Source organism: Papio anubis, chromosome 10 (genome assembly GCF_008728515.1).
Source record: "Papio anubis isolate 15944 chromosome 10, Panubis1.0, whole genome shotgun sequence".
NCBI lineage: Eukaryota > Metazoa > Chordata > Mammalia > Primates > Cercopithecidae > Papio > Papio anubis.
Genome location: NC_044985.1, coordinates 43,549,290 through 43,566,905, shown reverse-complemented (window position 1 = coordinate 43,566,905; position 17,616 = coordinate 43,549,290). Strand labels below are relative to the sequence as shown.

At 41.5% G+C, this 17,616-nt stretch overlaps 1 protein-coding gene across 4 annotated transcripts in view; it reads left to right on the top strand.

Annotated features, from left to right (window-relative positions):
* Positions 1-13: 13 nt before the first annotated feature.
* LY75 (lymphocyte antigen 75) overlaps positions 14-17,616 on the top strand; it is a 97,577-nt gene continuing 79,974 nt past the window's right edge. For 2 of the 4 annotated variants that reach the window (XM_031651811.1, XM_031651812.1), the window contains exons 1-4: positions 25-196; positions 5,673-6,044; positions 11,004-11,174; positions 14,711-14,875. In XM_031651811.1, the coding sequence (XP_031507671.1) occupies positions 103-196; positions 5,673-6,044; positions 11,004-11,174; positions 14,711-14,875 (802 nt within the window). In that variant the 5' untranslated portion in view covers positions 25-102. Of the gene's footprint in view, positions 197-1,165; positions 1,231-5,672; positions 6,045-11,003; positions 11,175-14,710; positions 14,876-17,616 lie in introns of all 4 variants that reach the window. The other 2 variants (XM_031651810.1, XM_031651809.1) reach the window with 2 other exon arrangements.

The following is a 17,616-nucleotide window of genomic DNA, read 5'->3' as shown; positions in this document are numbered from 1 at the left end:
AGAGGTCTGAAATAGGAGCGGGCGGGGCAGGCCGAGCTCAGCAGGAGGGGCGGGTGCCGCGTGCGCCCGAGGACCCGGCTGGAAAGCTTGCGCCTGCTCAGGATGAGGACAGACTGGGCGACCCCTCGCCGCCCGGCGGGCCTCCTCATGCTACTCCTCTGGTGCTTCGAGCTCGCGGAACCCTCTGGCCGCGCAGGTAACCGCGGGCGCGTCTGCCCCGCAGTCCACTGGGTGCCTCGACGCCGCAGCTCTGCCGCCTTCCAGCCAGGAGCAGGGCTGCGCCCCCGGCGCAGGTCACGGCTGCTTTGCTGTTGGGGGTCTCTGGAGCCGGACGAGTGAGCTGCAGGGGAGGTCTGGCGGAGTAGGCGCCGCAGTGCCCTCGGGGGCCCAGAGGAGGGCGCAGTGGATGTGGGAGGACAGGGCCCTTCTGGTGCAGAGGGGACGCGGTCCACCGTAGAGTAGGCTCACTGAGGCTTTTTTGACCAGGTGCCCTGCTCCGTCGTCTGTCTTATAAAATGTTGCTGGAGTATGGGGTTCCCCATCTGCCCTCTGCGTCCTGTCCCGCCCGTTCTCGCTTTTCCTTCGCCCCTTGGTCACCTTGGCCACAGGGCCAAGAGGAGCCTCCACCCACAGTGCTAAGGATTCCCAACGATTCCCGGATTTCACTGCGCCTACGGTGCGCCTCAGAAAGGCAGTCAGGTTAAGTAAACCATCTCCTCTGAAAGTGACCAAGACCAAGAGTCAGCTATGATGCCGTCACCCACCGTTTAGAGCAGCAAACCTTTCTTCTCTTTGGTTTATCAGTTCCAAACGACCCCGCTCCCCCAAGGCTGACAGCCCCACGCTGAAGGGCAGGTCGCCTGGCTGGGGACCTGCTGCCTCTCAATGGGGAAGCAGGACCAGAAACAGCCTTCACTGATGTTCAGGGTAGTGCCAGCGCCACCCCACCACACCCCTTGACAGCATCCGGTTGCTTTTACTTTCTCTTTTTGCCTGGGCGAGAGGTGTGCAGAGGACTTTGTTTCTTGGTTGGGCCGCATCATAGGCACTCAATGGGCCACCCGCCACCGGCCACTTCTGTTATCGTGCCTGTATGAGGAAGGAAAAGACTGTCCAGGCAGTTTGAAAAACACTAAATTGCTGGTGGCTCTTATTTTCTTTGCAGCTAAGCTAAGTTACCATCTGGTTTAGACTTCCTTCGGAGAGTGATGGGAGGAGATTTCTCAGAGTGTAAGTGCCATCATCCTATCTACAGCAAGGACCTGTAAATGAACCCTGCTCTGAGTCACGCTTCTCTATTCTCCTTTGACCCTGTGTGCTAGGAACTACCAAAGGAATCATTTAAAATAATATCCTTTATTGCCTTGAGAATTTATTCTGCCTGCCCCACAATCCAAAGTGGAAAAGTTCACTGCAACAACTAACTACAGTGAAAATGCACTAACTTTTCAATCACTAACCTCTTGGTTCCCATCTACATCTGCTTCAGTCCTGTTTTTATCTCCTTCACAAATTTCAAGATTTCCTTAATTCTTGCAATCTCTGCAATCACTGCCCTTTATCACTGACCCAAAGCAAAAAGCACCAGGTTTAACTCTATTCGCCCTGTACTAGGTCTCCACAGGTTTTGTTATCCTGTATCCTTCCTTACTCTAGCAGCTACTCTGATCGATGTTCTCTCACCCTCAGAGCAGACTTGTGGCCTTGTTTGGGGAAGCACTGGAATTTTGAACCTCCAGCCATTTGGGTCAATTGTTTGGCAAGAGTGTCCGCTTCATGATGCTGGTGATGGCATGCACTTCGTCACGTGCATGGCTAGGCTTGTGCAGGTGGCCTCTATCACCCAAACACTGAAGGAGCACCTCTGTGTCCTTGGGGAGATGCCAGGTGCTTAGTTTACATTTTTGCTGCTTGGAGAGCTAACAGCTTGAAGTAAACCAATCCGCCAGGGACTCCTGAGGTTTTCACCAACCAACACCACCCAATCATGCGTGAAGACTTTCTGACTCCCTGGACATTGCCATGGACTCAGCTGTCATTTCAGGACCTGCTTTTGAACTAACAAACCTAGACTTCTGATTCTGTCTTGCTGCGCTTACCTGTACATTCTGAACACATGGTAGAGACTCTACAAAATGCTTAATATGTGATCTATGGATGTTCCCCTGAAATTATAAATGCTGCCATCTTCATCCTTCTTGTTTTCCCAAGCTATTTCCCTATCCATTTGTCTATGGCTGTATATGTCAATATCCAGCTCCTCTTTGGAATGCGTGAAGCTATTTGGTCTAGAGTTTATAAGGCAGGAATTATTTAGTGATCAGACAATAAGAAAACACTGAGAGAGATGATTTTCCTTTGATGGATGTAAAAATGCTAAAAATTTATTTTCAATTTTTGGTAATGCTACTTAGCCATTTTCTCTCAAACACTGGAGAATTTATATCAAATGAAGCATATACAAATGTATCTAGAGGGTAATGAGGCTTCTTTTCATCAAATTCTGCCTTTTAGATTTGCCCCAATGTTGTATTTGGAGGTAAATACTAAAACTCCATTGAGGACTGGTATAAAGTTGTAAAGTGAACAAAATCTAATAGGAAGCTATCTGTAAAGAATCTATTTTATAAAATAAGTTTTATAAAATAAAATCTACTCTGTAATTACCTTTTCAAAGTATAATATATTTCTAAAATAGCTTGTATGCCCTTCCATACCAAATTTTCTAAATAAGGGATTATGTTCACTCTTTCTCAGTCCTCCTTCCACCTCTTCAACCTACTATCCCAATAAGGGTCGTAAGACTGAGGCAGTTTGAACAGCTCCTGCTAAAGGTAAAGAAAGATACAGGGAAGCATCATGAAAGGATAGGACTCTCCCTATCTAATATATGCATATACGTACCTTATATATGGAGGCTAATAAGTTTCCTTTAAGTATATGAATAATTAAGATCTGTACTAAGTGACCACTATAAGTGTCAAACATTGAAATTGCATACTTGGTTCAAACAAGGGGTTAGTCTGAGAAAAACGTCTATATTCAGAGATGTAGCAGTTTGTTAGGAAGTTTGGCAGCTCCACTTTAACAGAGCTACTCCACACCTCTCCTGCAGTGTTTTAGTATTTCAATCTAGGACTCCTAACTCCTGCTTTTTCCACTGTACAAAGAAATGTGGCTAATCCATTGGATTCTACAAAAACTTTGAAAAATGCAGAATTGCAAACTGCAAAGGAAGGCAAAGCTGCTGCTTCCCCAGTTCACCTGTTTGGGATCGAACGCACAAAGCAGAATGCCCGGGAAAGACAGCAGCAAGACTACAGGGCAGGAGAGGGGATGTTTCCAACAAGGGTGATGGGCACGTCTCCTGCAGGAGCAGACTTCTTTTTTCTTCTGTAATTTTTGATACTTTGGAATGCAAGATTTATTTTGGAGAGGCAAGAGAGAACAGTTTAGAAAAGATGTAGATCAGAGGTCTGAGTAGCTATTGAATTGTGGGAGAAGGCCATGAGAGAAAGTGTAAGTAGTAATCTTATAGTACATTTTCTTTTGTTGACTGTCCTCCCAGCCTGTGTCCATCAAGCAGAAAGTGGCAGAGGACTGTCAAAGGAGAAAGTGTGAGGGATGTGGCTGGGCACAGTAGCTCATGCCTGTAATCCCAGCACTTTGGGAGGCCGAGGTGGGTGGATCACCTGAGGTCAGGAGTTCGAGACCAGCTTGGCCAACATGGTAAAACCCTATTTCTACTAAAAATACAAAAATTACTTGGGTGTGATGGCAGGCACCTGTAATCTCAGCTACTCGGGAGGCTGGGGCACAAGAATCACTTGAACCTGGGAGGCGGAGGTTGCAGTGGGCTGAGATTGTGCCACTGCACTCCAGCCTGGGCAACAGACCAAGACTCCATCTCAAAAAAAAAAAAAAAAAAAAAGTGTGAGGGAGGAAAGCTGCTATGGCAAACATCAAACGTCCTTAGCTGCAACCCTGTGGAATACTTTTAAAATTCAGATTTAAAATAACTTTAAGCTTTAAAGGATTTTTGTTGCTGTTCTTGTTGTTTCCCTTGTTGTTGCTTCTGTTATTGAAAACAAAACAAAAAAAAATCCTTCCAAAGTTCAAGCTGCAGTCAGACTTAATTTTATAGTTATTATTTACATGGTAAAATTCCCCTCAAGTCACCAGTCCCTGGTATGGGAATTTTTAACTCTGAAAGCCTTTGAATTATTACTAGGAAAAGCATCTGGTGTTAGTGAAACCAGTGACTGTGACGCTGGTATCAAAATGAAAGTGTCTTTGGGGAACCAAAATTTTATAGGTCTTTCTGCTGAACTCTGGTTCATTGACAGTGATTGCTTAAGCTTGTCTAAAATATTTCAGCTTTACTCTTATCAACATGATGATCTCTGCTATAATTGTTTAAAATTTTCCTTTGTAAAAGAACTAACCAAATTATCCGATTATAGTTTGTTGTAACAGATGTGAATCTTATTCCACAAATTCAGGTGTGCAAGAAACAATGCATTACTTTATTTTCAGAAAACCAAATTAAATTTGGTGCTGAGCTCCCATTCCACCAGGTTGCCAGAACTTCAATAATTGTCCTTATTGGGGTCTTTCCCAGCTCATGCAGAGTACCAGGGGAACATTCAGGGAAGATTCTTCTTTAGTCATTGGATCCCGCTGGTTACCTCTGGGTTTCCCCTTGTCCAAACCCACAGGTTCTTGAATCTGGTGGCTCAAGACTCATCAGCCATCACTCTGGTAGTTCCTGGAGTTTGGGGTTCAGCCTTCTTAGGTGATCCACACAGTCAATCCCCCAGGCTTTCCCCAGGTCCTGTCACCTTCCTGAGGGTGCCACAATGCAGCTGGCCACAGGTTCCCCTCCCCTCAGAACCCAGATCTCTATTTCTTCTTGTTTCTGTACCCCCATTGTTCTGCTGCTCCCCCAGAAGTTTCCCCGTTTCCTCTGACATACCTCAATGAATTTAGTCCTCCAAAAAAATATCTAGGGGGAAGTGGTCTTTAAGAAATTTGTCCTTAAATTTTCCTTTTTAGTGGCCACACTAACTTGCCCTAAGGCAGAGGACCACAGAGGCCTCACTATGTACTTAGATCTGAAGAAAGGAACATATATATAGTGAACATGCTGTGTTAAGCATCGACTTTTCATGTAATAATTTACCCTGTCATAGTAGCTAATATGTAAGCAAGGCAGAATTATGGTCCCAACTAGACTTTTCATTGAGATGAAAACTAAAGAGCTTCTTTTATCTCATTAAATGAGAAGGGAAATATCTTTCATGAAATAGCAACAACAAATATACATGCTGCTCTACATGCTTTACATGGATTAGCTCCTTTCATGCTCACACCCATCATAGGAAAACTGGAGCACACAGGTTAAATGATTTGCCCTGATCGTATGGCTAATAAGTAGCAGGAGCAAAATATGGACTCAGGCGGACTGGCTCCAGAACCCGTGCTCTGACCCTACAGACTGCACTGCCTCTCTGCTCACCACTGTCCCACCTTCTGTAGTCCCCTGCAGCTTATAAAGAGTGGGAACAGTCTGAGGATGGGAACAGTCCAGTAGTGCTCAGACTCTCCTCAGCAAGTAGGGAGCAAGGCACTTCAATCACATAATCCACAATCTGTCTATCCATTTGACTCAGCTAATGACCCCTTCACCATCGTCCATGGAAATACGGGCAAGTGCATCAAGCCAGTGTATGGCTGGATAGTAGCAGAAGACTGTGATGAAACTGAGGACAAGTTATGGAAGTGGGTGTCCCAGCATCGGCTCTTTCATTTGCACTCCCAAAAGTGCCTTGGCCTAGATATTACCAAATCGGTGAATGAGGTAAGAATGTTCAGCTGTGACTCCAGTGTCATGCTGTGGTGGAAATGTGAGCACCACTCTCTGTACAGTGCTGCCCGGTACCAGCTGGCTCTGAAGAATGGGCATGGCGCAGCAATCTCAAATGCATCTGATATCTGGAAGAAAGGAGGCTCAGAGGAAAGCCTTTGTGACCAGCCTTATCACGGTGAGTAGTAGAGAGGGACTTTGACCGATTTGCTGTTGTGCTTGTCACATGTGATATTGAATGTGCACAATTTAGTAAAAATAGAGTCATACATTTGTAAGGGCAGTGAGTGAGCTCTTCAGTTCCAGGCACTGTGCAGTGACTTTGAGTGACATTCTTACGAGTGCATATTTGCCTCTACTTTGCAGGTAAGGCTGAGAGAGGTTAAATGCCTTGTCTGAGGTCACACAGCCATGTTGTGATAAACCTGGGATTTCATCAGATAGATATGTAGTTCTTATGATGGTCTTCTGAAGCCTAGAGGAAAGGAAACATTTGATTAACAGGAAATCTTTTTACAGGCTAAAAGTCAAATGATCTAATAATGTTGATCTTATTCTAAGTTTTAAAAGAAGAAGAAAGGCCAGGTGTAGTGGTGCATGCTTGCAGTCCCAGCTTCTCGAGAGACTGAGACAGCAGGATCACTTCAGCACACAGGAGTTCAAGGCTGTAGCGTGTAATGATCACGCCTGTGAATAGCCACTACACTTCAGCCTGGGCAACATAGTGAGACCCCCATCTCTTAAAAAAGAAAAGAAGGAGAAGGGGGAAAAATGTATTTTTTCTTACCTACGGATTTTGATAAAATGGGAAAATTTTGAGTGGATTTTCCTATTTATTTTCATTTTTGGCATAGCAACCAAATTTTGATGTTTATATTTATGATTCAGCATTTTAAGAGTGGAGTTTTTCAGTTGCTTCCAAAAATAAGTATATTAATATTGCCTTGTGGGGAGCTGACCATGGACTTAGCTCTGAGTCTAGGCACTGGACTACAACTAATTTCCAAGTTAAAGAATGAGTAGATTTATTTTTTTAACCACTAAACGTAATTAGCTATCTCCCAAGCAAATATTTTTCATTGTGTTGCTCTAAATTACACCAGATGTCAATATGCATATAATTATGTCCTCTAAGTCCTATTATTTCTCCTTGCCTTTCTTTAAAAATTTCCCTAGCTTTGTGGTGGCTTTCTTCTCTTAAAGATCATTGAAGCTAAATTTGACCTCAAAGGCAGGATAGCAGCTTCGCTATCCTTTATCCATCCACACAAGTTTTTCTTTCTAGTCTTTCTATTTCCTAGTGAGGATGCAGAAATTATTCTGAGAATGTCAAGTTCTGTTATGGAGAAATATTAGAGAATTAGAGATGGGGTTTTCCTTTTCATCAATCCCTAACCTTTGAATAGTTGACAGTCTGTTTCTGCGAGCCAGTTTCCTCCTAAAAGTAAAGCAGTTGCTTTCTGGATATGACTTAATGGCAAATTTAAATTCTGTGCCACAAAAGCCCTTCTCCAACTTGCCAACTAAGAGGAAACACAGAGCCAAAAAAAAAAAAAAAAAATGCCTTTTAATTGGATTTAACTTGTTTCATTGTATTTGTCCAGGGATCAGAAAGGATAATTTTCTTGGCAGTGTTCTTTTAGCCTCCTGATCTAATTCTTTTGAGGGGCATAGTTGTAATCTTAAACTCCCTCAGTTCCCAGAGTGTCTTCATTTCAATATAACTGATTTTCCTTTTTATCCTATGTGTTTTATTTATGCATTTCTAATGTTCTTCTAAGACGGGGACTATGGATTTCACCCAGCTGCCAAAGAGATCAGTAGCACAAAAAAGGTTAAGGACCTACCCAGGGGACCACCCAGAGAGAGCTAAGCAATGCCACCAGCATAGCCCACAGGCATGAAATGTTTCTTGACTTTTTCAAATATAATATTTGAAACACTAAATCTTTTTTTTAAAAGCATACATAGTTGTGACTAGTCAAGGCATACCTCAAGTTTTAATTTGCACAGAAGCCAAGGCCAAACCTGCCACCTCTTCTCTGTTTCTGTCTGGGTGACTGGTACCATCTAAGTTCTACATGTCAGAAATTAGCAAGTCACCCGAGAGGTTTCAGGCTTGCCTCTTCCACCACTCCAGTATAATCAAACATGAAGTCCTGGCAATTCTACCCTTTTCAATTTATGTATATCCCTTTTGTTCTTAGGTTAGGGACTGTTGTCTTAAGTTAGGGACCTTCTCTAGGACTCCTTTACTCAGACTCTCAATACTGATTGTTGTCCCCACCTTCTTATCTAGCAGTATATAAACAAAACATACAAGACAACTGAGTCCCAACAAAGTGAAATCCAAGGTTACCTAGCTTGTTACAGCAAAGCTAGGGCTCAAAACCAGTATTCCTTTCCCCCAAACAGCTTCTTTCTTTCCCCCTTGGCTTTAGCAGTATAAACAAAATTTTCACTTGTGATACAAGAACATTAATTTATCACTGTGCCTTGGGTTGCCTCTCACCCCAACTCCCATCCTGTGTGAGTCATGTTCATCTCAGAGAAAACTGAAATTGTATAAATTTTATGAGTGAACTGCTTTTACCTAGCACCCAGGTGTACATTTATAGCATTAAGATACCTTGATCTCACTAGGACTTTTCAAATTTTGAATGTTTGGTGAATCATGAAGAGGAAATGGACTTTTTGTGGTAGGGTGGCTGCAGAACTATCAGAATTCTGGGCAACTCTTAGAAGCCTGCCAACAACCCCTTTATCCATTGAAACTATTTTGTCTCATGTTACTGATGACATTAATTTGCTAGTTTTCTGCATAATCACCTCATCTCACAAATTTGTACCTATTGCATAATAAAGCTGTTGTTTTAAGGATGCTATCACCATAAATTTGTACATTCAGAGAAGAGTCTTCCCAGGAAAGCCTGTCTTGCTAAGGAAGCCCATGGCATGTAAGAGGTCCAGCATCAGCAAAGAATGTGTGGGAGCAAAACGCTTAGTGAACAGTTAGTGCAATGTAGCTGCTTCTGGTGTGGTGGTTGTATGCTTATCATTCTTCAAAGCATGTATTGTGACTTAGAGAGCTTATTAATTGAAGCCCAGCTTTGAGCTATGAAATTTAACTTGAAACTTGAGAAGGCACCCACTGATGTCACAAGTTGTCCTTATAGGTCAAGAGTCCAATCAGAGAGAGCCCATTTTCATCCCTGTCACTTGCGGCTGAGTGCCTGAATGTCTCACTTGACTACTCTGCAAAAATGGGGATTTCCCAGACAAATATAATACTTCCCCTATGATCTCACAGGTTTATGATAAAGAACAAATGGCAGAAGTGTATACCAAGGGACTTTGTATTCCAAAAATCAAAGGTTTTAGAAAAGAAAACTGATGGTTCTACAAGGAACAGTCCTTGTGTTCAGGGACTGTCCTCTTAGGTTTGTAATATGGGAAGAGAAATTGGTCATGAGCTATTGGGGGTTTTTTGATGCAGTTAAACTGAAACATAGGTAATAAGCAGAATCCTTATAAAATGTAAGGTCAACGTACTCTTTAACAGAAGTACCCTTTTGAAACTATTTATATGACATAGCAAAATAAAGCCAGTGATCTTTAAAAGACTATTTGTGAAGAAAAGCATCCAGATTATTACTACCTTTTGCTATAGTTCTGCTTAATACATTCTAAACTGTTAAATGGCCTCACACTTTAGTTAGACAGATACTTGAGAAAACGAAAGTAGAATCAAATACTGTCTTTTTTTTTTTTTTTTTTGAGACGGAGTCTCGCGCTGTGTCACCCAGGCTGGAGTGCAGTGGCGCGATCTTGGCTCACTGCAAGCTCCGCCTCCCAGGTTCACGCCATTCTCCTGCCTCAGCCTCGGAGTAGCTGGGACTACAGGCGCCCGCCACCACGCCCGGCTAGTTTTTTGTATTTTTTAGTAGAGACGGGGTTTCACCATGTTAGCCAGAATGGTCTCGATCTCCTGACCTCGTGATCCACCCGCCTCAGCCTCCCAAAGTGCTGGGATTACAGGCTTGAGCCACCGTGCCCGGCCTCAAATACTGTCTTAAGCACACTTTTAAGCACATCTGTGAGACATTTTGGGGAACCCTAATTGCCTGTAAAGAGTGATAAGATTTGATTACTATGATTTATCTAATGACCATTATTTGATCTGTTAATGACTGAGGTTTTTAGCAAATTGAGGATTTGGAAAATTGTGGCAGAAAGAGATACAGAGTTAGCCGTTCTACAAAAACACCTTTCCAAGAGAATTAGTATTGATATAAGTATCAAACACTCTTTCCAGCATTTCCAGGCATATTTGAGGTTGGAATCACTTTTCAGTTCCTCCCCATGTACCAGGGAAAATGATTAAAATAAAAGCCAAATCTACTACCTCACTGGCCACCAGCCAGTCACATGACTGCCCCATTGAAGTTGCTGCTTCTTTCACACCCCAAATCACCATGCCCTGTGCCTCCCCAAGAATCTACTCAGAAATTCAGCAGCTCTTCCTTTTACTTGCTTATAAACCACAGTCTCAATTCTACTTTCAGTCTCTGAACAATGGGACTATTTGTCCATCTTTCTAATTCCGCAGGTGGTTCCAAAGTCCACACCCACCCTTAGTGGTTCCAAGGTAATTTTTCTGGCTCCAACACTTTCTAAAGAAAAGAAAATAAAGGTAAATGTAACCTCAGCCAGGGCACCCTTTCTGGTGAAGTGCTCTGCGGCCCACAGCAGAGTTAGTAGACCCTCACCTGACCAAGCCAGGCTCTTTCAGCCTCTCATCACACCACAGTAAGTGAAGCTTCACATGGATGATCACTGAATGCTATCCCCAATTTGCAAAAGCAGAAACAGAGGCTACTAGAGGGTTGGATAGCTAGCCCACAGGCAAACAGTGGGTCAGCAGGGAGCCGGCATTCATGTGCAGACCTGACAGCACCCATGCTCCGAATTCCTACATTCGGATATTGTATTCTAAACAACGTTTGTTTTTCAAAGAGTTTTAGAAATGAGCCAACTGAAGCTGACTACCCAGTTTTGTTTTGTTTTGTTTTGTTTTGGTTTTGTTTTGACTATCCAGTTTTTAACTCTCTTTTCCCCAACTTCCTCTCCAACCCAGAGATCTATACCAGAGATGGGAACTCCTACGGGAGACCTTGTGAATTTCCATTCTTAGTTGATGGGACCTGGCATCATGATTGCATCCTTGATGAGGATCATAGTGGGCCATGGTGTGCCACCACCTTAAATTATGAATATGACCGAAAGTGGGGCATCTGCTTGAAGCCTGGTATGTATGGGCTGGTAAACTTTATGTGGAAAGGCAGTACATTTATATGAGGCAACAGGGAGAAGGAAGAGTTCAAAGCGACTCAAAAGTGACTGCAAAAATATCATCCTGGATAAGGAGTGTATGTTTGGAGGAGAAGAGAGAGGTAATGTGTAGCCATGAATTTGCCTTCAGAAGCAGGCCTGGAAGTGAACCAAGGCGGATGGTGTCATGGAGGAGAAGGAGGGAGTGTTCCATAGCACAGACACCTCAGGGAGAGGAAGTGTGGAAAAGGCATGCACAGTTAGGAAATTGCTGCTGACCTTTAGTAGTTTCAGAAGACTAGAGGGGGTAGAAGCTGGGTTGTAGTGGAATGAAGCATGAACAGAAGGAAGTAAGCCTCGCAAGTTTCACGGAGCAGAAGAGACAGTTGGCAAAGGACAAAATTGCAACAAATTTATGTAGTTACAATCTCATTTGGCTTTATTGCAATTCTAGAATCAGGCAACACCTCATTTCATAAAAGAGTACTGTAAGTGTTCCAGTTCGTTGAACAGAGAGGATTGGCTTTGTAGACAGAAAAAGGGCTGAAGAAAGCAAAGACAAAAACCAAAGAGTGGATTGGTCGTTTCAAAGTAACTTTCCTTGTAAGAACAATAGAGAAATAATCGATTGGTTAACATCAGGTGACTTCAGGTTAAGCATTAAAACAGAGGGAACTTCATTTTAATTAGGCCAATTAAAGATTGAAACTGGCCTGTTTGGGAAATTAGGCAGTTCTCTCTCTCTCTCTTGATTTCTCAAAAGGCCGGATAACAACTCTGTTTCAGTTTGGTGAGTGGAACTTTGGCATGGGTGACTCCGTTTTGATTTTTGAGTCCTAGATCAGGAGCTTAGTCCAAAACAGTGACCTCCTGTAATTTTTATTTAAAAATGCAAAGGGTAGTTTAAGAAAGAGATCAGTTGAAAAACACTTTTAGAATGGTGAAGTATTAAGCATGTTTATGGCCTGAAGCAAAGAGCAGGAAAGAGAAGAGATAGATCTTCCTGGGGCTCTCAAAATTGGTAACACTGTTCCTTCCACCATTCCTGTGTGTTTGTCAGAGTGCTTTTTCTCATTACTTCTTACCAGAAGCAAACTGAGAGTTGCTAAAGAATTTGCTGTTCTTTAGAAAGACAGAGACCAAAGTAGCAATTACATCATTGTCTGGCACATAACAGAAACAGTTTCTTACCAATTAGGTGAGAGTTACAGGGGATCATGGTACCTGACATGTGATAGGTACTCACAAAATATTACTTAATAGACAATAGATTGAAAGAATCTATAGCAAAGAGAAAGGAAAGAGCTCCAGACCTAAGTAATAATAGTTAATACTTAACAGGGCTCTGCCAGGTGTCAGATACTGTTTCAGGCTCTCAATATACATTAACTCATTTAATCCCTCAGCAACCCTGAAAGGTACCATACTTTATTCCCATTTTACAGATGATCACAGTGAGGCACAAGGGAGATATGTAACTTGCCTAAGATCACATAGCTAATAAATATCAGAACTAGGATTCAAACCCAGGAAGCCTGGCTATGAAGTCCTTGTCCCAAACAGCTACACTATACTGACTGACTGAGCAGCCAGCCAGGTGGTATTAGTAATGCTGATCCCTCCTTTGGGAATCTGAGCTTCAGCATGCAGAGTTCTAAGCAACTTGAAGAGATTATACTGGGTTAAGACTTCAGATTTCAGGGTGCAACAGAATTACGTGCAGAGTTTGTTAGAACACAGGTATCTAGGGCCCAGAGATTCTGATTCAGTAGATTTTTGGTGGCACCACCAAATTTGGCAAGTTGCCAGGTAGTGCTGATAATGCTGGTCTGGGGACCAGTCTTTGAGGATTATGTATCTAGTTAGAGGCTCAAGCTTCTCAACACCTGTAACCTACCTACTAAAATAGAAAAAGCCAGTATTTTCTTCAGCTGTAATTGATAATAAGCAGAGTTTGGTCAACCAGGTATCAACTTCATTTAACTCTCCTTATTTGGATCAGAAATTTAGATGTGAAAGGTTGCTTAGAGGTTATCCAGTGCAAAACCCTGTTTCTCAGGTGAGAGGCAGCAGGCCCAGATCCATGAAATGGTCTGTCAGGATCAGACCACATTTTTGTGGAAACTAGGTGAAGGATTCCTTATCCTCCTTCCCCACTGTACATACTTACCCCCACTGTACCTTGCTGCCTTGACAGGGATGTGGCTTGGTGTCTTTAGCCTCCTGTGGGTGTTGTGTGTGTGCTGGGGGTTTGGGGGTGTGACACATACAGTGTTGTTAATGCATGCATACGCTTCCTAGAGTTACTTTTTATGGAAGAAGCAAGACTGAGTTTCTCAAACCTGAGGGCTGCTAAATCATGGAGGTCATGTTGTATAGTGAACACACGGCCATCCCACTCCTAGAAGCTTCTGGATTTACAAAAGTAGGGCCTCAGTGGTAATAATGAACCTTTAGACAATGTGCTTTCAAATCCACCCTATTTTGTTTTTACCAAATGTCAGAATCTCTGTTGCTATTTATGCCATAGAAAAATGGCTAAAGCAGCAGGATGTGCCATTCAGAGGATCAACAAGACCAGTGCCCTCATTATAGCTCTGCCACAGTCACTTCTAGATCTTTGTTCGTGTGTGTGAAATGAGGACATTAGACAAGATGATCTCTAAAGGCCCTTCCAGCTTGTAGGATCATGAGTATAACATCTGATATGTAACTGGCTATAGGAGGCCTTTTGGAAAATCCCCCAGTTGGAGCCTGGGATGCACTTGACACAGCCTGCACTGGACTTCCCCTCTTGTGGGGTGTACACAGAAGGCTCTGAATATATTTTGAACCAGTTGTCAAAAAACTTTTATATCTCATTCAGGAAACAGCTTGCAGTTTCTTTGTCTGAAATTATGTATACTTTACAAACACATATGTATAAGTGTTTATATGCACATACATACACACATATACATATATAAATCATATGTAATGTGAATTATATATATTCGATTCTTTATTAAAATATTAAGGAGAAATTTGGACATAGTTTCCCAAATAAGGCAGTCACTTGGGCTCAATATCTTGGCCATTTAAGCAGCATGTCTGTGCACACATGTACACATACGGTGGTTTCTATGCAAGCTGTGGGCAGACCCTCTGTAGTCTGCCACTATGTTCAAATGAGCTTGTTTTCCATTAGCTCAGTGTTCACAACATGTGCACACTGAGACTCATCTCAGGCAGAGGGCAGGCAGGGACATGGGCGAAAACACAGCATTGTAATTGATAGGGATAAAAGGAGAGCGGAAAATAAGAAAGAGTGGAAGCTTCAACCAGCCTGAGTCATTTGGTGTGTTATGATTCCAATTGTATTGTGATCAAAATATGGTCTAAACGCATGATGGCAGTCTCCATTTGGGCATATCCTAAGAGTATGCAAATTGACTTGCAGTATTTGTAAGCATCCTAAGTAATGGAAAACATTATGTCCTTACTTTATGATCACTAACGTGTCTTTATCAACAGAAAACGGTTGTGAAGATAATTGGGAAAAGAACGAGCAGTTTGGAAGTTGCTACCAATTTAATACTCAGACGGCTCTTTCTTGGAAAGAAGCTTATGTTTCATGTCAGAATCAAGAAGCTGATTTACTGAGCATCAACAGTGCTGCTGAATTAACTTACCTTAAAGGTAGATTTTATTTGCATGTGATAGAGCAAATTGGCTAAAATTGTAAAGGTACTTCTTCTGTTTTCATATCCAGATGTGTTTCTTTGTATGTATCTTTTCTGGCCTCTCTTGGGATTTAAACTTCTGCACTGAAACCCATAAGCAAAAAAGTACCAAATGTAATCATATTTCACCATTGTGAAATACATCTTGTGATGGAAAGTAAAGAGAGATTGATGTTCAGAAAACAAGTTTGGGTAGCAAGATTAGACTGATACCCTAATCCTAAATGAAAGGATTTTTCAAAAAGTGAACAATTAAACTCTTTGAACATTGAAAAATAGAGAATTAAAGGAAGGGAAGGAAGATGGTTACGTTATACTAGATGGCCTCAGTAAAGGTCCTCCCCCTGAGTGAAAGGGTACAGTCCTCGGGGCAAGGAGTGTTTTACTAAATCTTAAAGTGGGTTTAATAACATGGATACAGAGTGGATAGGACTTTGTTTTGTTTTGTTTGGGGGATGGTAGTGGCAATTTTTCAATTTTTAATTATGAAAACTTAAATTAATAGGAATAAATAAAAACTTTAAAAGACCACTTATCCTTCCATAAGAATTTAAGGATCACCTTGTTAATTTCAGTAGCAAACCCTATTGTAACTTTAGTTGGAATCGTATTGAATTATAGATTCATTAAAAAGGAATTGGCCGGGTGCAGCAGCTCACACCTGCAATGCCAGCACTTTGAAAGGTAAAAGCAGGAGGATTACTTGAAGCCAGGAGTTTGAAACCAGCCTGGGCAGCCAAGTGAGACCTAGTCTCTACCAAAAAAAAAAAAAAAGAAATTGGCTGTTGGCATGTGCCTGTAGTCCCAGCTGCTCTGGAGGCTGAGGTAGAAGGATTGCTCGAGCCTAGGAGATTGAGGCTGCAGAGAGCTATGATGGCATCACTGCACTTCAGCCTGAGTGACAGAGCAAGACCTTGTCTTAAAAAATAAATAAATAAATAAAAGGTATTGCTGTTTCAATATTGTCTTCTCAACCATGAAAATTATATGCTTTTCTATTTATTTAGGACTTCTTTTATGTACTCAGTAAAATTCTATAACTCTTTCCAGAGTCTTGTATATCTTTCAAAAGAAACTATATAAAAAGAAATTTTAATATTATATTTAAAAATCAAGGAACCCAAGTTACTGAGTCTGTGATGAGTTATTCTTTGAATGAAAGACAAATAATTATAATATATGATAATGATGATGTGCCAGACAGACTACTAAATGCTTTTTATACATTATCTCATTTCATCCCCATCTAACTACCTTATGAGGTGGACGTTATTGTTATCCTCATTTTGCCAATGAGGAATGCGAGGCTCAGAGAGGAAATATAACTTGTCCAAAGTCACCCACAAGTATTTATCAGAGCCTAAATTTGAATAGTCAGTTTGACTTGAAAACAAATTGCATCATATAAATGGATTCACCTTTTATAAGACTGTAAGTTCTTTACAGGCAGAAATGGGTCTCATGGGTTGTTTTTTACTTTTGCACAAAGCTGTAAGCTTTATTGCTATATAGTAAACAAGCATGTATTGTCTAAGAATTCAGATATATTCTGTCACACTATTTTATAATAACTGGAAATATTTAATAAATGCTTACTGTAAGCAAGCCCTACTTTCTCCAGATAAATCCATTAATCATTACTACAACTTCATCAAACAAATGGTTTATCACTAGATAAGGAAATTGATCCTTAGAAATAATATACCCAACAGCATACAGCTAAGAAGTATCAGATTGGGATTTGAATATCGACATATAGAATTGCAGAACCCTATGTATTTATTTGAAACAGGGTCTCAATACGTTGTCCAGGGTGGTGTGCAGTGGATATTCACAGGTGTGATCAGAGCACACTATAGCCTGGAACTCCTGGGCTCAAGCGATCTTCCCACCTCAGTCTTCTAAGTAGCTGGGACTACAGGAGCACAGGATTACGCCCAGCTTTCTTTTTTGTTAATACTACGTACCCCTCTTAGATATCTTTATCTCTTTTTATCATTAAAAGGCCACAAGCCTTTTGTCAATTCTTTTTGTTTACAGCTTTATTCAGACCTCATTTCTTACTCGTAGCTTTACCCTTTTCTTGTATTGTTTGGCACTTGAATATTCAGATCTTTAGAATGAAAATCTGCCAAATAAGCCGAATGGGCTAGTGTTTGGCATTGGAGTTCTATTCCAGACCTCACTGAAGACTTACAAAAAATATTGTTGAGAATGAAAAGTGCCAATAAATTGAAGATTCCTAGAATATTGACATTTGGAAACTGGTGACTTCAATCAAAGAGAAAAGTGCCGAAGTGTGACAATCAACATCCTACTAAACAATCTAATGATGCATTTGGAGGAACAAATGTTGCATGATTCTTTATGCATCCGTTTTCTTTAATAACTAATGAAAGTAAGGTAATATGGTAAAGGGCCTTATTGCACCCCACTCCTGGCCAGACATGCCCCATATTTAATACATACCATTAATTTTAGAAGTATATCTGTTTCTAATGTTTCAAGTTCCTTTTCCAGTATGAAAGCTTCTTAGGCATATCAATATGCCTAATTATGACTATTGGTTTCCCAAGACCCAAGAAAACTGTGTTTTAACCTCTAAAACTCACAATATCCAAATCTGGAAAAGAAATTTTTATTAAGTGCCCCTTTACTGAAAACTACCATGTGTAAATACTGATCTAGGAGTAGTGA